Source organism: Convolutriloba macropyga, chromosome 6 (assembly GCF_964194025.1).
Source record: "Convolutriloba macropyga chromosome 6, txConMacr16.3, whole genome shotgun sequence".
Lineage (NCBI taxonomy): Eukaryota > Metazoa > Xenacoelomorpha > Acoela > Convolutidae > Convolutriloba > Convolutriloba macropyga.
Genome location: NC_134473.1, coordinates 32,041,495 through 32,064,837, shown reverse-complemented (window position 1 = coordinate 32,064,837; position 23,343 = coordinate 32,041,495). Strand labels below are relative to the sequence as shown.

The 23,343-nt window shown below is 34.8% G+C and overlaps 1 protein-coding gene across 1 annotated transcript in view; it reads right to left on the bottom strand.

The window, feature by feature from the left end:
* LOC142341294 (uncharacterized) overlaps positions 1-23,343 on the bottom strand; it is a 36,648-nt gene that overhangs the window by 7,744 nt on the left and 5,561 nt on the right. The window contains exons 4-12 of the mRNA XM_075392215.1: positions 22,893-23,035; positions 21,852-21,978; positions 21,292-21,417; positions 20,718-20,956; positions 12,992-13,181; positions 12,039-12,329; positions 4,454-4,597; positions 2,177-2,362; positions 1,050-1,706 (exon numbers count right to left, since the gene is read on the bottom strand). Of these exons, the coding sequence (XP_075248330.1) occupies positions 1,050-1,706; positions 2,177-2,362; positions 4,454-4,597; positions 12,039-12,329; positions 12,992-13,181; positions 20,718-20,956; positions 21,292-21,417; positions 21,852-21,978; positions 22,893-23,035 (2,103 nt within the window). The remainder of the gene's footprint in view (positions 1-1,049; positions 1,707-2,176; positions 2,363-4,453; positions 4,598-12,038; positions 12,330-12,991; positions 13,182-20,717; positions 20,957-21,291; positions 21,418-21,851; positions 21,979-22,892; positions 23,036-23,343) is intronic.

Genomic DNA, 23,343 nt, shown 5'->3' with positions numbered 1-23,343 from the left:
CTTCAACCTGTAAGAATCGCCCTTCACACCATAAGTATAAGTCTCCAAAACAGTTTGAGCTGAAACAGAGCTGAAAAGCTCTAAGAGCATTTAATGCCCGCTGGGCGCTACCTGTTTATCCCGTTTTTGAGGACGAAAAGTCAAAAGCGTCAGACGAAAAATCGGTCAAGCGAAAAATTGCATTAAAAAAGACCGACAGGACTAATATACTTGCTACAAACTCCATTTGAGAGCAATTAATTACTCATTTTATTTTGGGTGCTACACTTTAAATGCTTTTATAACTTTAACGCGTTTAGAGTTCGCTTAATGCGTGTAACAGGTCATTAGAAAGTGAAATAAATCACTTCGGATAAAAAAAAAACTGATCATGGCATTCACGTCCATGTCGTCTGAGAGCAATTAATTAGTTAGTATTTTCACCTAGCTTTAGATCTCAACTTATGAAAACACCAGGCTCAAACAAAAAAGTGCAGAAAAAATCATGCTCAGCCCAAATAGCTCTTGAAAAGAATTAACCCCGAGTTTTGTTAATACCTAGACTTTAGCGTGAACAAGTTTTCCAAGCTGAATTTTATTGTGACCAAAAACTTGAAGCTGAGCTTAAATATGACTAAAATTTTGATGCTGGAGTTCAGCTTGACCAAAACTTTGGTGTGAAACTTTGATTTTTTTTCTCAATTGACAAACTTGCAAATGGCCAATATATCCAATATATTTTAATGACAATCTATAAACATTTCTAGCTATGTGCTATAGGCCATCGGTTATTTGGCTTGACCTATAGAAAGACTTCAGCTCCAATGTTTAAAATTGTTTACTTGACCCATAAAAACTTTTACACGATTCAAAAAAAAATTTGGCTCGATTTTAACTAGGAAACTTGACTGTCTAATTTTAGTCAACAAAGCCCCCCCCCCCCCCCCCCCCAAAAAAAAATAGAATTTTAAAGTTATTTTCATCAATCTAGATCTAAACCTGGAAATTTTCCAAGGGGTTTCTGCTGCAGCATTATGAGTCAACCTTAAAAGTTGTCTACTAAGTCTAACCTAGAAAACTAATTGCAGTTGAAATGAGCAGCAGAATGTAACACCTATCTTTGAATATCTTCAAGCCAAGCATCTTCCTCGCCCCTCGTTTAAATTTCACACACCTCCCTTCTGGTACCCTTTCAGCAATTTCATTTTCCTGAATTGGTTCAACTGCAGGTCCATTGTCAACCTTGAATTGATTCCTCCCTTCGCTTGACAAATTCAAACTGCTCTGACTGTAAAAGATATCTTTCTTTTTAAGAGGTTCCTCGTTATCCGAACTCAAAAAGGATGAAGTGCGAGACATTTTATCCCGATTTCTATGGCGAACTTTGCTTTCAACCTGTGAGGTCTGATCTTTCATTTCTTCAAACGATTGATCGCTCTTTGGCAATTTATTCTGTCTTAATAAGTCTGCCTGGCTCGCTTTTTCGGAGCCAGATATGCTTTCGGTTTTTGGCAACGATCGCAATCTATTAGACGATTGCTTATCTGTATGTTGAGAATAGTCTTCGGATAAATTTTGCACCTCCATTTTGGAATCGATATGAGACCGACTTGGAATTAAATCTTCGTCTGCGGATTTCAAATCGTCGATATCGGCTGCTGGGATTCTGTAATTTGCGGGAACTGGTCTGTAGAGAAGGGCAAGTGAACCAAATAAGACGACCAGGCCTTTGAACTGTTTCCTCTAATTTTCGTTACAAAAGATGATTAAATGAATTGAATGTTTTTAAACCGTTTTTTTCCTTACCCAGGTTGAGGTCCCAGACGGAAAGTCGATATGTCCAGACCTAAATAACCTTCTATAGAAATAACCTAAATTAGCCGGAAAATTTAGAGAGGGCTTTTTAGGACTGCTGTGCTTTCTTAGCATAAATATTGAGATCATATATCAGCCACAAAGTCTATTGAGAAATTTGGTAGAGTTTTGAGAAAGTGTTGAGATAAAGATATCAATGAAGCGCAATCAGTACCTTAAGGTCTTTTCCTCAGTCAAGTTTTTAGGAGACTGCCTTTCCACAACCAATAGAAAATGACTGTTACACAAATAATTAAGAGTGCTCTAACACGCATGATTAGTCAACAGGGAAATATAATAGATCTAATTTTAGCTACAAGAGAGGAAGCAGTTGGGAAATGACCTGCAACACCGTAAAGAGAGTTTCTCCAACCCCAGTTATCGATCATGAGCTGGGTTAAGGGGGCAACTACGAACATTCCCACGCCACTGCCTGTAACCGCTATCCCAGTTGCAATGCCTCGTTTCTTGTTGAACCAGAGAGATACTATCACGATCGAGGGAAGGTACATGAAGCCAAGAGCCAGACCTGAAACATCCGTGTTTGAAGTCATATGGGATCTTGTCACCAAACTTAGAGTTTGTCCAGATTATTTTCTAGACTTTCTTTCAGCTTTCCGGACAACGTAATTTCAAGAGCAGATGTACCCATTGTGCTTAAATGTGGTCTAGCCCCCGTACTTTACTCCAAGTGCGTTTCAGTGCTGGGCCAGTGTAAATGCAATTCCTTGTCATTAATGAATCATAGACTGATTCATGTCACTTTTTTGAATTGCCAGACTTGCGTTCATCCTGATTTTACAATGGTCAGACTTTCGCCAATTCTGATTTTATACTTTTCAGATTTGCGCCAATTCTGTTTTTTACTTTTCAGACTTAGGCCACGTCTGATTTTTTATTTGTCAGACTGTCACTCATTCTGTTTTTTATTCAAAAAAATGTCAAAAATAGCCCGGGAAACGTCAAAAATAGCCTGAAACCACGTCAAAAATAACCGAAAAAAACGTCAAATATTCATTAATTTTTCTGTGAAATCGGAACACATCTACTCCAGACCTAATAATTTAGTTAGCAAACATAATGAGCTTACTCATATTTGCTCACATTCACTCAACAAAAAGTTATTAACGAATGAGCACACGGCATGACTCATAATTTCGGGGTACAGGGTCTGAAATCGAGAATAATTACTTAAATACTGATCAAATCGGACACAAACCCGGTTCATTAGACTTGCCGTAAACTCAGATTTATAAACATATATAGGACGCTGTATTTTGACCAGTGGTTCGTGAAATATTGGTAACCGAGTGCAGCGCATGTTGTCCCATATCGGTAAAAGCCACCCTGTGCTTGTTCGTAAATTTTTCCGTGAAATCGGAACACATAGACTTAATAATTTAGTTAGCACACATAAAGAGCTCACTCATATCAAAATTTGAGCCCAAAACATTCGCTCAACAAATAGTTATTGACGAACGAACACACGGCATGACCCATATTTTCGGGGTACAGGGTCTGAAATCTTGAATAATTACCTAAATACTGATCAAATCGGACCCAGACCTAATTCATTAGAGTTGCCGTGAACTCAACTTTAAAATCAAATATAGGACTTTGTATTTTGACCAGTGGTTTGGGAATTATCGGTCACCGAGCGAAATGCATGTTGACCGATTTCGGCATATGCCACCCTGCTCTCGTTCGTAAAATTATGACCATAAACATTAGATTAACTAACTGAGGACAAGAGCGGCTCTTTTACTAGCTGGTACAGAGGGATAGAACACATTTCTTCAGAAACTTCGCCTTGACTATCTTCGGGTCGAGACAATACAACAATCTGAAAGGTAAATTTCGTTAAATTCCTGCCAGAAACGGGCTGAAGCGGCTGAAAAACGGCCCAGAACAACTGAAATACCCTCAATTGGTCCAGATTTGAGCAGAACATACTCCCGGGTGCTATTTTACTGTTTTGTACCCCCTGTCATCATTTCATAGCACCCCGGAAAAGTGAGCACCCCGGAAATGTGAAAATCGTGGCACGCTATAAAATTCTTCGAAATTCAAAATTTTCACATCAATTTCTTTGAAAAGTTAATTTACACTTGGGAATCACTTGCTCAGTGTAATTAAAGTCTGATATGACTAATACACTTGATATTGTACTGAATCAGTACTGATTTTTGAAGAAAGACTTGCCTTTATACTGGTCCAGTACTGAAACACACTTGGAGATCGGTACGGGCCAGAGGTTATTATGGTGTAGGGTCCCCGGTTGAGCTCTTATTAGGAATAAAGTGCGATTTGCGGCAAATAGTGGTGAAACTTTTTCGCCTCGAAAATGCCCATATCTTTTAGCTGTCAATGCATCATAGCAGTGAATTTTATCATTTGCGGTTAATTTAGAAGTGACACCTCGATCCGGGAACATCAACGTGGGATTTTAGAATTTAAATGCGGAAAATGCCCCGGTATAAATTTAAATTTAAAAGGAACGACGTACAACGAATAAATGAAAATTTTGATTAAAATGAAGAAAATTTGTTTATCCATGCTTTAATTTGATGTTTACTTTCAGTGGAAGCTCCTATAAATCATCCAAATTAATTTCATTTACCTGTGGATGCACCCATGAATACAATGAGCATGTCTATGTTGTTTGCGAATGAGGCAACAACGAGGGAAGAGGCAGCCCAACCTGTCCCTATCAGAGATGTCACCCTACAGCCCATCAGATTGGTCATGGCGGCCGCCATCGGAGCTTAAATAAGTCAATATAGCCTTAAGATCACATCAATAACAATAAAAAGCTAAAATCAATCATCTCAGCGGTATATGAAGTTGCGTATGAAGAACTTAAACAGTTCGCAGATAGCCGGAAAATAGCCGTTGTTGATCCCCTGAGAAAGATACAAAATGACCGTTTGTTTTTCAAAGTGTCGAAAAGTGTTCTAATTTTATGTGCACTTTAACTTTTTTTACACAACTCTTTGAGTTCTAAACTAAATCGTTGGATTCTAAACTAAAAAATTCTAAATGAATTATTGAATGAATCTATTCAGTTGAAACAGCGGATGAGTTAAGTCAGGAGTGAAACGTTAAAGATGTAAAACGAAACACGTAATGCAAACGTAAAACGAATTTAAAAACATACACGACACGTCTTGATGCACGATATTGCACAATATTGTAGTCAGAAACTTTTCACTATGGACTCAATTCAAACGTTCTCAGCAACTTCAATACATTAAGCACTTCAAAAATCACTAAAAACAGCCGAGTCTCAATTGCAAATGCCCGTCGAGATTCACCAATTTATCCCGTTTTTAAAGCTAAAAGTCATCAACAAAATGTGTGATAACAGGACATGTCTTCAATTACAATCCACAGAAATGAGCAAACTATTTACCCGACAATCAACATTTTTTACTTTAACAACATTTAAGACAACTCACAAAGCGCCTGACCATATAGTACGCACAAAAAACTAAAAACAATTTGAGGATTTCTGTTTCCAAGATCCAGTTTTCAATAACTATTTTACACATCAAATTATGAAAAAATTGAGTCTACTTATTCTTAGACTTAGATTGAGATCAAAATAGAACAAAACATGTGGGAAAATAACGATAAACAAAGTAAACTAAAGCAAAATTAAAGAAACGGCAAAAAACAATTTGGGAAAAATCCAAAATCAATTGCCTTAGAGCAAGAAAACCACATAACTCAATGCCAAAATTCTTAGCCAGAGCATAAAATTAAACTTTGGATGTCCCTTAAAAACTGCTCAACTGATAATGGCAGAAAAAGAGACAATATAACTACAAAGGAAAATAAAATTCACCTGATCATTCACAAAATTTTTCGATCATCTTGAAAACAAACGGTATCTCAGTCAACAAAAATGTAAGCTAAACTTTGAATTTTAATATAGATTTGAATGCCAAAAAGAACTCTGTTACTTCCGAGAACAACAATAAAACTACAAGAAAAGTAACAATCACATGCAAGACTAAACGATCAACTTTAAGTTGTTGAAGAATGAGTCAAAATCACGCTAAAGTTTAAAGTTTTTGAAAACAATTATTTGTAGAAATTATATGTATTTCGATTAAATTAAATATTTATGGCATCAACGCCACTTGTCATAAATGAGACTGAGAGATAAGTGACAAAATTAGAAAAAAAAATTCTCAAAAATTGGAAAAAAAATTGAATAAAATTATTGTCAATGTTACAGAAAGCCTTAAGTTTGAGCAAAATTTGTTACATCGATTAAAATAGCTTCAATTAGAGCCCCAAATTTTTTTTTAATGCAATTAAATGATGAGAGTGCAAAAAGTACATTAATTAGTAGCAGAAGAAAAAAAATAAGTAAAAATTTTAGAGAAAAACTGTGAAAATCATGAAAAGCAGTAGCTATTAAATCAAAGCATTAGTTATGTTCTTTTATGTCTCATTAGCAATCACTCAGATCTATCATGACACTCATTGATACTAAGTAATAAAGAAACAGAAATAAAAACACAGGGACAAAAAAATTCACCAACATGTTATTGTGTCAAAGTGATAACAGGCGTTAACTGACCGTTGATGAATTCAAGAATTTGAAGAAAAGCGCAATTAGAATACAATATAATATAACAATATGCGTCCGTGGAATGACTGGGCAACACAAAACACTTGTGGCTTAATCATGTTGAAAGCTACGACAACAAACGATATAAAACATACGCAAAACACAAAAATTCGCTAAATAATATTGAAAACAAATAATGTCAAAGTCAGTAACGCCATTAAAACAAATCTATTACCATACTGTTTTACGCCTCATTATGAATTGACGAACACCTTTAGTAATGAGAACTTCAAAACTGGACAAAACTCAAGACACCCCCTCTTTTTTTAACATAAGTTGTGAAAAATTAATTAAAACCTTTAGACTTCAATTGACACTTGTACATAGCCTCTTTTTTCAGATCTCATTAAAGAACCAATCCAACGATTCAGTAATGGGACGATAGCAGTACAATAAAGAGAACAAACGACAAGGACAAACAAAAAATCACTGATATTTTATTTAAAGAAACAGTGCCATGGTAATATAAACCATTAACAGCCCTTTGGTGAAAAAAAAAGACAACTATACCTTATTAGAACACATGTCTGATCTTGCGACACCATTAGCATTAGTCAGAGTCAAAATAAATCAGAAGAAAAAAACGAAATGGCTGTAAAATTGCCAATGTGAAAAAAGAATTCGTTTTCGAAAACCCAAAGTTAGTTGAAATACAATTTTCTTGATCCAATTTCATACTAGTTCGAAAAAATTAGGTTTAAACATACTCAATGTATAAATTTTTATCTACCTCAGCTCAACTAAAAACACCACTTCAACTTGACTTCTGATTGTCATAAAAAGTAGACGAAAGTGTGAATAAATTTTTAGGAACCAAAGTGCACCAATAAAATTCAAATCCTGCTATAAGTACAAAATATAACCAGATTGCTCTGAAATGCACTCAAAAAATAACCTAAATAAAGCCCTGACCAACCACTAACTGACCTAATAAAGCTGTTTACTTCCTTACAGATACCAATTTGAATGAGCAAATGGTAGAATGCGATTAGAAGGGAAAAGCAAACCTAAAAATGTTTTCCAAAAATGTTGTTAAAAATTGAGAATCAAATCAATAATTCGGATTAGAATAAGTGATACATTTACTTTCCGTTCAATATGTCTATCACAAATATCAGGCACAGAAACAGACAAAATAAGTTGACAACATCAAAGTTAGAGAAATAATAGACCAAATTTAGAATTAGTTTAATCAATTTTACTTATAAAAAGCTACTCGAAAACCGATGTAATTAAAAATAAATGTCGCCAAAAATCTCTGGAAACGCTAAATTTATCCACAAAGATCCCTGATGTAAATTGAAAAAAGATACCGAAATTGCTAAAAACTAGACTCAAAAGGCAGAATGACAAAAAAAGATAAAAATACAATCATAAACTCTAATGTTGGTTGCCAATGGATAATTATTGATCCCAATTTACAGTTGTTTGTTGATATAGCTGAAAAAAACTTGACTTGTTTGAGTTGTAGTTAAAATTTAGAAAAAATCGGCTTTCAAATGTTGCACAGGGACCAAATTTTTGCTTGCTTACCAAAAATGAATTAAAAAAACAACAAAAAATTCTCTCCCAAATTTTGACTTTGGTGCAGCAGATTGACGTAAACACTTTTTTACGAGGGTTATATGACTTTCTCTAAATTGCGTTCTCTAATATAGAAGTTAACGATTAAAATAAACAAATCCAGAAGAATTCCGAAAACAACTCGAAGAGTCGTCTTGACAAAGACACTAAATAACCTGCCCATGGAATAACGCTAATGTACTGCAACAACACACGGTATCGAGAATGAATCTGAATCCAAATACAAAAATAAGCCAAAAGAGTTTATAGTACGAAATCAAAAATTTTGTCTACCAATGGATGACAAAAATTGAGTGAACGGACAAAAATCGCTAAATTGGCCCCAAAAATCAAAAATTAATTTAAAAATAATTACATATGCTCAAAACTAATTTTTTACTAAAGTATGAGTTGAAACATTGTCAAAATGTATCATTCAAGAGTCTATTTTAATCTTAAATACAGAAAGAAAATTTAATATAAAAGCTCGAAGAAAAATCCCAAAACATTTTGCTAGCTTAGAGGAAACATTTTCCCACCTCAATTTCTCGATCACAGAAAACTGGGGATATGAACAGAAAACCACTCACTTTGGTTGAGCTCGTCGCATTTGATCAGCCGTAAAACAAAAATTTCTACGAGTTTCACTTCCTTTATCAATTTACTCCATTGAACTTTTAATTAAAAAGACACTTCTCCAAAATTTTGCTTCAAATCTTTGTAGTAAAAATAGATAAATAGATCACGAGTACTTTTTTAGTCATAAAAATGGGATCGCCAAACTAAAACTCTTTGAGAGGCTGAAAGCGGCTTTTAAAAATTATTAGGCGATCTATTGTTTTGATTGTCCCTTTTTACGTTATATGAATTCAAACATTAGAAGCTCAATTTAATTTCCTTTGCGAGTAATTGAGGGAAATTTGAAAAATTGACCCTAAAATGTTTTTCATGGAATAATTAGGTTGATTGGCAAACCTTTGCTTCCTAAAACTGTTTGAGAACTATTAAGTTTACATTAAAAATAAAGCTGCTAGCATCTTGATAAAATAATTGATTTTGATGAATATTTTAATATTTTATTCAACGATTTGGTCACGAGAATATTATAGATTTTTTCCCAATAAAAAATAAAAAGGCATGTGAAAGGAAAGTAGCAATGCAGCTACCCGCTGCGTTACGAAAATTTTTGTATTCAATAGGAGAATCATGAGTATTACATCCAAAATGACTAGCAGTTGTTTAGAATAATTTAAAACATCAGACAAACGAGTCAATAGTAATAAAAGTTATATGACTGCTAGTACTTTTGAAAAATGCAAAATTAAAAACAGTTGTAAGCTTTTGAATGAATGATACGAAAAGTGTTATAGCTTCATGGTGTCCTGCTATTGTGTCATGACTTTAATGAGAGATCAATCGAATGTACAGAAACAAAGGGTTGCTCTCTCGATTGTATGCGATTTTTACTCAAGATAATTGAATTAGGAATCAAGAATTGTAACACAATCAACTAATAAATTTTATAGCCAGAAACAATTAATTTGAAAACTTCAATAAAACAAAAGTAACTTTTATATCAAATGTAACTAATGGCCAACACTAATTCAAACCAGTTCAATCAATCTATCCACAAGTATCCCAAAACTCATGAAATTAACTTCCAAACCCAAATGATTCCATTAATCTCTGCCTGCCAGTCGCTATGTTACTGGTCAGAGACTTATAGATTTCGCAAGCAACGATATTGAATAACTTTGCAGTCTCATTCTGCAACTAATAAACAATGTTTTTTCACAAAAAAACTCACTATAACACTACATTTTTCACACCGAGAAATTTTTGAGCTAACTTATAAGGACTATAGTAAACAATTCCGGAGGAATTCCGAAAACATCTCGAAGAGCCATCTTGACAAAGACACTAAATAATCTGCCCATGGAATAACGCTAATGTACTGCATTAACACAAGGTATCTAAAATGGATCTGAATCAATATGACAACAGAAAATAACAAGACAAAAAAACTTAATTTACGAAATCGAAAGTAATGTCTGACATTGGATGACAAAAATTGAGTGATTGGATAAAAATTATGGTTTTTATCCTTTTCCAATTACGGATACGTGTCCAATTTAACCTATGGTTACCTTTTGCATCCCTCTTAGAATGTAGCAACGTTTGTGTACCCATTCTGGGTAGTGGAAAACGCTCGTTGTTTTTTTTATTGCTTAAGCAACTGTCCAAGAGTTCACCTGTTTAAAATTGATGTCGATTTGGCGCTAGAAAGGTGGTTTTAGTGAATTGTGGGGAATGACGACTTTTAACCACCCTGATATTTTCAAAAATGAATTTCTCTCAGCTAAAACTCTTCTAAACAATTTTTTTCTGTTGTACATTTCAATCTAGACTAAACAACCTTCTAATCAACAATCTGTCCTATTTCAAACTTAAAACCTACTTTGTAACTCGTTCTTTCTATGCAAAATTCGTCCTCGTAACATTTAGTTTTTACAAAGTGTTCACAACTCTTATTTTTGCATCCTTCTTGACAATTTTCATTCTTTCCGATGTAAGATTCGAACAGTTTTAGAGGTTATTTTGTCCTAGCTTAAGATTCGAGTAGACACTTTTGACTTTTACAAATTTTAGCCGATGTTCTTTCTAGTCCGACAGGATATGAGTTTTGAAACTCCAACATCTAACTGTATTATTTTCGATAATTCAAACTTGATTTTTCACGTAATCTCAAAATTACTTCAGAATTATCAATCCAATGGATATTCATAATCACTGCCCACTAAGTTTTGATCCATAAGTGTACTAGTACCTTGAAAAACAATCATTATTCCAATTCGGTTTTTTTAATTCCAATACTTCATGCATATCTTTGCGACGACTTCAATGCTATACTTAACTTTTTTCTTGGCTTCTATCATGTACAGCTGTTCTACCTAAAACTCAAAATTTTGCAAAATTACAACATAAACATCAAATTTTAATGAATAATTTCTAGGAATATGAATGCTTTCAAAAGAATATTTTCTAGGAATCTGCTCAAAATAAAAACACATAGTCAACATTTTCATGTACAGGTTGCTTTGGTTTTCCCCGCATTGTGGTTTTTCTGAAAACTTTTACACCTTTTATCCTGTTATCTGTCCCCACTAGTGGTAATCTTTAGTTTGCGAGCATATAAGTTTCTAATTCCATGGAATATTCCAAAAATTGGCGAACAATTTCTTAAAGCATAATTTTAGATTTTCTAATCTTTTATTGCTTTTCCATTTCGCTTTTCCTGAAAATATTATATAGTCCCCCAATGTGATTTTTTGTTATACCCAGCAGAAGTAACTTTCTTTAAAAGGAAACGTGAATTTCTTTAAAAGGTAACGAGTATTTATTTAAAAGGGAACAATTTTTTAATACTCATTGGGCTTTGATAAGTACTTTCTAAGTCTTTTTGTTTGGAATTCTGAACGAAATGCCCGAAATATCTTCAACTTACGCTGCTTAAGTTCGCTCTGATTGTTGACATAGTAAACATGTTTAAGATTAGCTCCGAAACTTTGCAACTTAATTAATTTTGCAAAAACTTTAATGTCATGCTTGAACGCCTCATATTAACAATTTCCACAGCTGGCTTTGCAAAGTAGTACCGGCTCTGTGGTGATATGAATATTGCTGCTATCCAATAACAATTGAAATATTTTTGGTTAGATAGTCGTATATTTTATTGTGACAAATTTATATTCAGTCCCATGATCCGCACAGGCATTGCCATGACACCCGATTCATGTTCAAACGATCTAGGTCACAACAAACAATGTTGAATTCTATTGCGACCGAAAAGGGTGCATTCTTCTATAATACCTGAATGTAATATTTTTTTGTAATAAGAAACGTCGGTTTGAAAACTCGTGGCCTGAAATCACTTGTCGTTCAATTTAGCAATCATTAACTGTTTGGCAATGTTGCTTATTCGAGATGCGTATTAACTTACAAACGCCTAGATAGCAGCCAGCTGTTAGAGAACTGATCCAAGCTGTCTTAGATGCCGACGCTCCGAATTCATCTTTGAATACTCGAAAGTAAACCCCGCTTGAGTATGCTATCCCATCCACAACTAAGGCATTGAAAAATGAGCCCACAACCACTACCCAACCCCAACCCCCATCCGGTGCCGCACTCTCTAACTCGGTGTTTGTTGTGCTCGGTTTTGTACTTGCTGTTTCTGCGGCCCGCTTGCCGTTTTCTTTTACAATTTCGTTATTTCCTAAATTTGCTCTAGCATATAGAAAATGGTGGAACTGTTCCGATATTTCAATTTCTTGAAAGCATATTTATATGATTAAATCTCTAGTTATTCCCATGTCCAATTGTGAGATCAATCGTTGAGAGACAAAGGCCAGAATTACTTCCGGCGCATATTCTGCGCTCGAATTGCCTAACTGCATGGACTGTCAATCGTATCAAAAACCGCAAAAATGTGGAAAATGTTCAATGACTGTCTGCTCAGAGGTCATTTTGGTAAGGGACTTCAACTTGGGAATAGATGCTACCCGTTTTGGAAGTATTATTAATAAATTGGTTCGCCGTAGTAGATTATGACTATTTTTGGGTATAACAACCCTCGAATCTATTCTGTTTCGGCTTAGTGGCTATGCAAATTTTACGTACCCACGCGCACGTCCTATTTTTTACACAGAACGTGCTATATAAAACGCATAAATGGTAAATAGGTGTCATAAGGGGACTTGGGGGGGGGGGGGTAGAATAGATCCTTACCCTTATAACGGTTTGTTAGTTTTTTGTTTAATTTATAATAACATGCATGCGGGAAAGAGGAGGGGTGTCATTTTGGAAAATAACATTTTTCTTGAGACAGCGCAAAAATCGAAAGTTCATCCAGGAAGCGAGAAGAAAATGGAACAGATCCGTCATATATAATGATACTTTTTTGGGTCCCTGTTGAAATTTCTTCGTTCTTTGAGACCACGTCTTTCGTTGCGTCTGTAATTGCAGGAACTGTTTCAGTCACTTCTTCCTTTTGTTCAACTGGGTTTAGGTTTTCCTCGTGTTTATCGTTTTCGTCTTTGTCAAGTTCAGACTGGTTGTCAGCCATGATGTTTTTACTAGTTTCAGCCTAGTTGAGTAGCCGGTTAGTTCTTTGTCAAGTCGATTCGATTTAGTTGCTACTTTTTAGCTCCAAAATTGCATGGTTTCTGTTTTAGTCTTCCATTGTTTATATTGGTTGAGCTCGCAGTTTTAGTTTTTGAGATGTTGTTAGTTTTTTATACAGATGAAATTTAAAGTCACATCGAAATGTACGCGTATGGTGGAGGTGAGTGAAGTTAAAAGTCACAGAAGAGAATTGTACTAAATTAGAGGACAAGCTTGAAATTGAACAAATTCAAGTGATATCAACAAAGCCAAGCAACAATTTTTTGAAAAGAATTGTTCATCATCGTATATGGCAGAGCAGAGAATTCGAAATCCAGGAAAATTTAATTTAAGAGCAATTAGCTCACTAACTTTTGTGCATGTCAGCCTTGTGCTACGCGTCTTGAGCTATACTTCTAGTCTACACACTCAAGAACAAAATTGTTCTCATTTAAATGTTGCCTGGTTATATTCTTAATGATAGAGAAAAACAAAAATTACAATGTTTAGTTCATATCAAATCGAATTACAATAATATAGGAACAATAATTTTTCAACCAAGGATCAGCAAATGATTTGTTGCCGGTCCTTGATTGAGAAATTATTTTTCAAATGTTATCGTTATGTTTGCTCTTCGAAACTGATGGTTCCAAACCGACATTTTTTCTTTCAGGCTGGCCCGTCTGAAATCAAAAGAATTAAAAATAGCTATTTCAATAGGACATAATAAACTTATGCGACTTCATGAAGCCAAATCCTCTCTTATTATATGATCCCATGCCATAAGGCCTTAGACCAGATTTATCTACCAGACAATTTGTTTATAAAACCCTCTTGATACCCAATATTTGTTTACTTCAATTTTTTTTATCAAATGATGATCAATTTTTTCCTACGCTAACAATCTGCTCCTTATGCGGTGCAAAATATCACAAAGTTTGTGTCACCGTTTTATTGGGTCCACTCAAAACTTAGTTAGTTACAAGAACTCTGACATGAAGTTAGCAAATATGCTGACGTTTATTTGAAATAAAAAACATGTCCATATCATTGTCCAATATTCGAAGAAGAGTACAAGCAGCTGTCCCAACGGCCAGTAAGTTTTCTTTCCTCGTAGGCAAATTTTTGGCTATAAATTACTCTACAGTGTACGGTTCTAAATTTAACTCGTTGTAACGCTTTAAAACGCTTTCATAGCCGGTTTCGACTTAGTCTAAGTCACAATTCAATTATGTGATAATGATAAATTCGTTTGTGTATGTTACAATCCATACATAACGTACGTCAATTAGGCTAGAAGCCTGTTTTCAGACGCCGTACAAGATTTTCAAAAAGGGTCGCTCAATTACAAGATTCTTCCTTCCTTACTTTCATTTTTAAAAAAAGAAAAAAGAAAAAAACCTAGAGACAAAAAAAGATAAATATCACTTTAAAGAAAAAGAAAAAAAAAAGGAAAAAAAAATTGTTCGGCTTTTTTTAATGCACGACATCTTTTGTGATGGAAGACTTCTTTGTGGAAACGTTTCAACTACCTAAAAAAATGGTTTCTCGTAAGCGTTAAAAAAGTAATTTAGGCGAAAAAAAAAAGATTTATTTAGGTAAGTTTTCAAACATTCTGGAACTTTATCTCAACAATAAACCTGAAAAAATGATGGGCGGCCCTTTTAGATTAATCTGGATTGACGCTTAAATATGTATAGTCAGTTCACATGCAAATTCTAGCTATTTCAGTGGAAAGATTTCACTCTGAAATTTTACGTTTAGTTTTCTATATGTGTTTTCTATTCTTTGTAGTCAACTAAACAATTAACAACAATAGTGTAGAGGACAATTTTAATTGTAGTTTTGTTCAACAGATGATCAATAAAGTTGGAAAAACCCTCCAGTGAAAAAATGACCAGGCCAAAAGAACGTTTTCGATATAGGTTTATGTTTCAAAAACGATCGTTAACTAATTAAACATGTAGTAATTTCCTGATGTATTAGAGTGCCTTCAAACTATTAAAGCATTTTCGAAGTAGAGAAAGGCATAATTAGCGGTACAAAATGCCCAAATATTGATCTAGACACAATCTACAAAAACAAATATTGATAATATTGCCAGCATCATTCAGAAGCTGGAATTTTTTTAAATGCAAAATAAATCATTCGTAATTTGATTTTCATATGGTGTCTTGTGGCGCTGAAAATACAGCGATGAAACTTAAACGTTTATCGTGGACAAACGTGACGAAAAAGCATCAATTTTGTGGTTACATGACAATATACCCAATGCCAAAATACCCAATGCCATTATATCCAATATGCCAATATACCCAAAGCCAAAATACCCAAGGCCAATATACCCAATCGTAATAATAACAATAATCGCTTTGATGCTAACTTTGATAAAGAATGCTCATCTTAAGTTCAAAGGCGAATTGGTATGGCCTAATTGTGCTTTAAAGAAATGACGTCAACTTTTAGAAGGCTTGCACAGAAAAACTTAAAAGAGAACAAAAAATTTTGACAATTGAAATGCCACTTTTAGGTTAAACAGCCTTTTAGGTCAAACCAACTTTTACGTCAAATCGCCTTTTAGGTTAAATTTCTCTAAACTTAACACGTAAAAGATAACAAAAAATATCACTGCAAACATCAAAGCGGACTTGGCGCAGCGGTTAATGCATGCAACAAAAAACATGGCGGAAGTTCGAATTCCGGTGATTAAAAAATTTTCACGAAAAATTAAAAGTTGACTTAATAAAGAGATTGGAAACTAAAAAACTGGGAAGGAGTCGGGAAACCTTGCCGATACCAGCTATGGGTGGTGTTGCGGTGGATGGGGAATGGAATGTAGAAAAGTACCCCACACAGAAATTCTGCTGTCAAATTATCAGCTCTCTAGCTCTTCTAGTTTTTGAAAAAAATTTTAACAAAAAATTTATTCAATAGCACCACCAAACGCACAAATAACAATTAAAAAAGCTCAGGAGGGTGTATATTAAGCAAGTGAACGTAAATATGGGACAATATCATCAGTTTTAAAGTTTTTTGTAATACTTTTGACGTTTTCATTCAGATCTCTGTACTTTTTTCGGCTCTTGTTCTCCTTTCCGCTTAAAGCTGTGATAAGGTTGAGTTTTTGGTTAGCGGCATCAAGTGATATATTCTCCGGAAAAGTCCAAATGCAGGGAGGGTTGCCTTGAAAAAGAGATGTAACCCCCAAATGCCAGCCTTCAACTGCATTTGTTGTTCTTGCTAATCCTTCAGCTGCATCTTTGTTGTGGTTCCAAAGTGCCAAAGGGTTTTGAGGTTCTCTATTGATTCGGCCAATTGTTTCGCCTCAGATATACGTCCTCTGAAAGTAGGAAGCGAGGTCGTCTATCATCTGCAAATACTCTGTGTCTAATTTAGCAATTTCACAGACATCTTGTTTTTCCTCAATTACAAGATCGAAAGAGGCCGATACCATTGGCTCAGGGACGAAACTGAGTGCAGGAATCATTCGCAAAGTCAATGTTAGTTCCGGGTTGTTTTCGTAAATCTTTTTCAGACCGAGTTTGCATATCTTCCTGTTAAAACTTTGACAAAAGTGAAAAAAGCAGCCTTTTATCTCACTTGCTGGATATTGTTCTGAGAAGATATTGATTGCCGCTTTTTCAAAATCCAGGAGAATTTTTTCCGGCCAAACTCCACCAGTAAGTTGATTCAAGCCAACAAGAAGCTTCCGATAGGAGCTCTCTCTTTTGTTGCTAAGTAGAGCATAAATACAAGGTGGATAAAATCCTCCAATCTGAATATGAATGGTGTATAACTGAATGGGAGATACTTTGAAAGTTCCGTCACAGAGCCAAAGCGCATTGTTTGTTTTCAAGGATTCTAGATATTCTTGTGTTCAAAAACGTAATTGTTTTCCAGTGGTAATGGCCGTAACTTTACATTTATAAGGGCTCCATTTTGAACATTTCCAATGCGTAGTAGTTTTTGTTTCTAACTTCTTTTGGAACTCATGTCCATTAAGGATTAAAGTTGATCGGTTCTGTTTAGACGTATCCCAAGTTATTTCGCTCATGTTTAGCGTCTGTATTTGGCCAAGTTTAAAGACTAGAATAACGCGTCAAGTTTCTTTGAACAATTCAGCTCCTGTGATAATTTTGCGTCTTGTTTACTTAAATTGCGTCTAATTAGTTAGTTTGAATTTAATGGTAGACTGGTACTCTAATTGTGGGATTATACCTTAATTTCAAGATTATAACTATTAATTTATAAATAAGGTAGTTTGGCATTGGGTATAATTTAATTGGGTATAATGGCATTGGGTAATTTGGCATTGGGTAATTTGGCATTGGGTATTTTGGCATTGGGTATTTTGGCACATTGGGTATTTTGGAATTGGGTATTATGGCATTGGGTATTATGGTATTGGGTATATTGTCCTGACACCCAATTTTGTCACTTGTATTTGTGAACAATGAAATCATTGTCCACGACTTTGATTGTTCAGTTAGACTACAATCTAACTGTGAACAATTTTCACGAAAAATTAAAAGTTGACTTAATAAAGAGATTGGAAACTAAAAAACTGGGAAGGAGTCGGGAAACCTTGCCGATACCAGCTATGGGTGGTGTTGCGGTGGATGGGGAATGGAATGTAGAAAAGTACCCCACACAGAAATTCTGCTGTCAAATTATCAGCTCTCTAGCTCTTCTAGTTTTTGAAAAAAATTTTAACAAAAAATTTATTCAATGGCACCACCAAACGCACAAATAACAATTAAAAAAGCTCAGGAGGGTGTATATTAAGCAAGTGAACGTAAATATGGGACAATATCATCAGTTTTGAAGTTTTTTGTAATACTTTTGACGTTTTCATTCAGATCTCTGTACTTTTTTCGGCTCTTGTTCTCCTTTCCGCTTAAAGCTGTGATAAGGTTGAGTTTTTGGTTAGCGGCATCAAGTGATATATTCTCCGGAAAAGTCCAAATGCAGGGAGGGTTGCCTTGAAAAAGAGATGTAACCCCCAAATGCCAGCCTTCAACTGCATTTGTTGTTCTTGCTAATCCTTCAGCTGCATCTTTGTTGTGGTTCCAAAGTGCCAAAGGGTTTTGAGGTTCTCTATTGATTCGGCCAATTGTTTCGCCTCAGATATACGTCCTCTGAAAGTAGGAAGCGAGGTCGTCTATCATCTGCAAATACTCTGTGTCTAATTTAGCAATTTCACAGACATCTTGTTTTTCCTCAATTACAAGATCGAAAGAGGCCGATACCATTGGCTCAGGGACGAAACTGAGTGCAGGAATCATTCGCAAAGTCAATGTTAGTTCCGGGTTGTTTTCGTAAATCTTTTTCAGACCGAGTTTGCATATCTTCCTGTTAAAACTTTGACAAAAGTGAAAAAAGCAGCCTTTTATCTCACTTGCTGGGTATTGTTCTGAGAAGATATTGATTGCCACTTTTTCAAAATCCAGGAGAATTTTTTCCGGCCAAACTCCACCAGTAAGTTGATTCAAGCCAACAAGAAGCTTCCGATAGGAGCTCTCTCTTTTGTTGCTAAGTAGAGCATAAATACAAGGTGGATAAAATCCTCCAATCTGAATATGAATGGTGTATAACTGAATGGGAGATACTTTGAAAGTTCCGTCACAGAGCCAAAGCGCATTGTTTGTTTTCAAGGATTCTAGATATTCTTGTGTTCAAAAACGTAATTGTTTTCCAGTGGTAATGGCCGTAACTTTACATTTATAAGGGCTCCATTTTGAACATTTCCAATGCGTAGTAGTTTTTGTTTCTAACTTCTTTTGGAACTCATGTCCATTAAGGATTAAAGTTGATCGGTTCTGTTTAGACGTATCCCAAGTTATTTCGCTCATGTTTAGCGTCTGTATTTGGCCAAGTTTAAAGACTAGAATAACGCGTCAAGTTTCTTTGAACAATTCAGTTCCTGTGATAATTTTGCGTCTTGTTTACTTAAATTGCGTCTAATTAGTTAGTTTGAATTTAATGGTAGACTGGTACTCTAATTGTGGGATTATACCTTAATTTCAAGATTATAACTATTAATTTATAAATAAGGTAGTTTGGCATTGGGTATAATTTAATTGGGTATAATGGCATTGGGTAATTTGGCATTTGGTAATTTGGCATTGGGTATTTTGGCATTGGGTATTTTGGCACATTGGGTATTTTGGAATTGGGTATTATGGCATTGGGTATTATGGTATTGGGTATATTGTCCTGACACCCAATTTTGTCACTTGTATTTGTGAACAATGAAATCATTGTCCACGACTTTGATTGTTCAGTTAGACTACAATCTTTTTGCTTGCGTTTAATACGTAATTACTTAAGACCTAATTATTCTTGTGAGATGTGATATGGGTGGGTGTAAATTTGGTGCCTTCTAAATCCCCAATTAGTATTGAGGAAATTTTGTGGATTTAGTCATCAAGTATTCTTTTTTGATTATGGTTAAATTAACATGTTAACTATCATTGTTAGTAATCACGGACAACAGTGATGATGAGAACAAATTTGAAAAGGGGTGAGGGCCAAATTGTTTCACTGTTAATGCTCAAAAACGCATCGTGGATAATAGTGACAAATATTTCTAAACTTGAAGGAACTTTGAACTTAATTTGTTTACTGGCCCAAATGTCCGAACAAACTTATTACTTTAATCCGGAATCATGGTCGTGATATAGAGTGACAAACTCTATTAATTTTTTTCTACTACATACCGTTGGCTTTGCTTTCCTTTTCAAATTTTTGTCATAGTACTCGCCTTTAAATCTGTCGTAAAAATTTTGATGCCGTTTTATATCTCTCCTCATCTTTCGCATCGAGGCCAGTTCAGCAGATTGTTCATGGTCTAGTATTTGGAGAGCGGTCAAAAGCCAGTTGCTGAGAAAACCTGTCTATTTCACGCAGACTAATTTAATCAGACTAATCAACACGAAACCATTATGTGCTCCAAATCAAAATTTTTCACTCGCTTGGAAAACAAACTGATGTGAAATATTTTTAGAAAAACATTCAACATCAAAAGTACATAATACCAGGCCCGCAACTACAAACTACGCGCAACATATCACTTCACAACATTCAGTACATAAACTGCAGTAATCTACTCAATATGATCAAAATATACTAGAGCATACTCTCTATCTAACTAATCTAAAATTAGCTTTCTAACAATACTTGAATGGTGATAACTTGATCCATAAAATGCCACAACATTTAAACTAACTAAACATTAGCACCTCTTGGTTTCATCTTTACACTATTTAATCAGGTCGTTTTTACAAATGAACGGTTATATAAAAAAATTTTTAAATCTTTTTTTAACCATTTTTTGTAACTAAAATCATGAACGAATGATTGGAAAAGCATACAAACATAAAGTTGGCCGCACTGTTTTTAAGATATATAGTTGTTGTTGACCTTCTGCAAATCGAAGATAAGTATTTTCTTGTATTTATTGCTCTTTGTACCATTTATTCACATTTTTGTTTCATTTTCTGGATGAATGAAGTTAGACTTCGAGTTGATTGTTGTGCGTTTCAGTTGCGTCATTAATTACAATGCCGTTTGTAGTGGTAGCGGTGCCGGGTTGTTTGGGCACGTTGACAATTTGGGTTTTCGATGCCATTTTCCGTCTTTTGATCCGGTTTGAGATTGTCTGCAGAGGGAGGCCCAGAATTCCACCCACCATTAGCATAACTCCTGCCAGAATGAACACCAACAGGAAAGATTCGTTCTCCTCGTTGTAGAACAAACCTGAAGAAGATCATTTCTGCATAATTTAAGCTATTAAACAGTTTTAAATTCTTTTGTCGCTTTCATTGTACATCGAATTGTTTTGTTGACATTTTTTTGTTTGACAAAGATAACCAATTTTAACTTTATCATATTTTTCAAGCTTTTGGACATTATTTTTGGTCAGATTCATTCAAGTCAACCGTTTTTCAATCAAAAATAAATTATTCTGTCTTGGTTTCCCTCATTGCGAGTGGAAGGGCGGTTGGAGGTACCCAAGAACCATGAATAGTACTTCATTGTGGGTGGTGGGGGTTATGCCATGGGTCCTCGTCAACAGGAAAGTTGTGACTAACCCAGGAATGGTCCTCCAAGCATGGCCGAGACTCCATTCGAAAGCAGAACAAATCCTAAACCGTTTGTCAGTGCATCCAGGCCCATCAATTGAACGAGAGCCAGAGACTTCATGCACACGTGACCGGCTGAAAAGGAGCAACGTAATTAGATTAGTTACTAAATTAACTGACATGAGAATATAGCATCTTATTACAGCACACCCCATTTTTTTAAAAGATCTTGCTTTGAAAATCGGGATTGCTATAGTGAAATAGTCTGTAACAGAATGAAATTTACCCTATTAGATTTGAGATAGGATTAACAGCGGAGAATCATGTTCAGGAATAACAATTATTTGTTATTTAGATAACCAAAACATATATGATTTTATTAATTAAGGCTGTATTTCTGCCATCTCTGTAAATTGGCCATCTCTATAATAGCATTTCATAATAACTAATATTATTTCGATGTTCCTACATTTTTCGTTTTGAAGTTCTGGTTTCTGGTTGAGACCTTTTTCATCAAAGAAAGGTTTAGCAGCGTCTATATGGAAGGTTTAGAGATGTGAACACAATACCTATTGAAAGACCGAAAATGACACAGTATGCTGCAATGGCCCAGTAGGACTGTAGGAAGGGCAGTGCCATTGTACACAATCCAGCCACAATTATAGTCCAGTTCAACACTCTCACGCTGTCCAAAATCTAAACATCAAAACAGGACTCAGTGAATGCAATTGTACATTTGAGGAATGGACGAAATACCGAAGTTTTATTTGAACAAAAAATAGCAGGGTTATTTTGGGTTCATGATGATCTTCAGGAATATTTTAAGCTATTTTCAAAGTTTTGATAACATCTTAAAACTCGGATGGGTACTTCAAACAACCCAATTTAACAATGTATACAGACAAACTCCGTTTACTTTTATTTTCAAGACAAAACGACGATTTTTTATCTAATTTTCAACGGAGAACAAATAAAAGCAAAAGATAACTGCCGATATTTGAATTCTTGTTTATTCTAATTTATGTTTTCAAATTCAACTCAATTAAATTCTCTTTAAAAAATGTCTATGGCAATCAGATGAAGAGATCATATACGGCATCAAATACCTCTTGAAGCATAATTGTTGTTTTTCAGGTCCATGCTACTACTCTTACACATAAAGTTTAATGCAATAGTTTTTCCTGAACCAATTCTGAACAGCTCAGCAATACAATGCATAAATTGACAGATAAACTGAGGAATCTAAGTATACTACATGAGAAACAAAGAGAGGTCAAAAGATCTTTTAATGAAATTGAACATAATAAACATATTACCAGCAGAATTGTTAATCCTTTAGATGATCGTTTTAATGTTAATAAGTATTCATCTAAATATTTAACTATCTGAATTTACATGTTTGGAACCCAAAATCTAATGCGTTCAAGATAATAGACCTCAAGCAGCCAAAAGCTTAATTCACCAATCACGGACCAGAGTAGAATGCTACGTAGAAGCAAAAATGAGCATCCAGCGAAAACCCAAAAAATTTTGAATGAAATTAAACACAAAATCTTTGTCGTCTTGATAGAGGTTCTTGATAACTTAAGTTTATATATTAAGACACTGACCTTAAGGGAGACTAGCATTCCGAAGAGAGGTCGCCCGAAGGTGTTGGCAATCCCAATGAGGGAGATGAGGAAGGCTGCACTGGATGAGTCGATCTGGTTATTCTGGGCAAAAGCTGTGAGAAACGAGAAGGGCGCGAAGAAACCTGCAAAACGAATTTATTTCATTTTAGTCTCTAATCCAGTTACAATTTCCTTAATTAGCAAAAGTTTACCAGCAGAAACAGGATTTGGATTTATTATAACTATGTATTGTCACAATTGAAATATTTCCACAAGTCTGTTTAATACATACAATCTACTCCAATCTAAGTAGAAAATTTTTGCCTAATTTATTTGGAAAAAAACTGTGCTCCAGATCTAAATTCAAAGAACTTTTCCCTGTGAGTCTTTTTATAAGAGAAGCGGAGGTGTAAAAATTGAATGCTCTCAAATCAGAAATTACTACTACCAA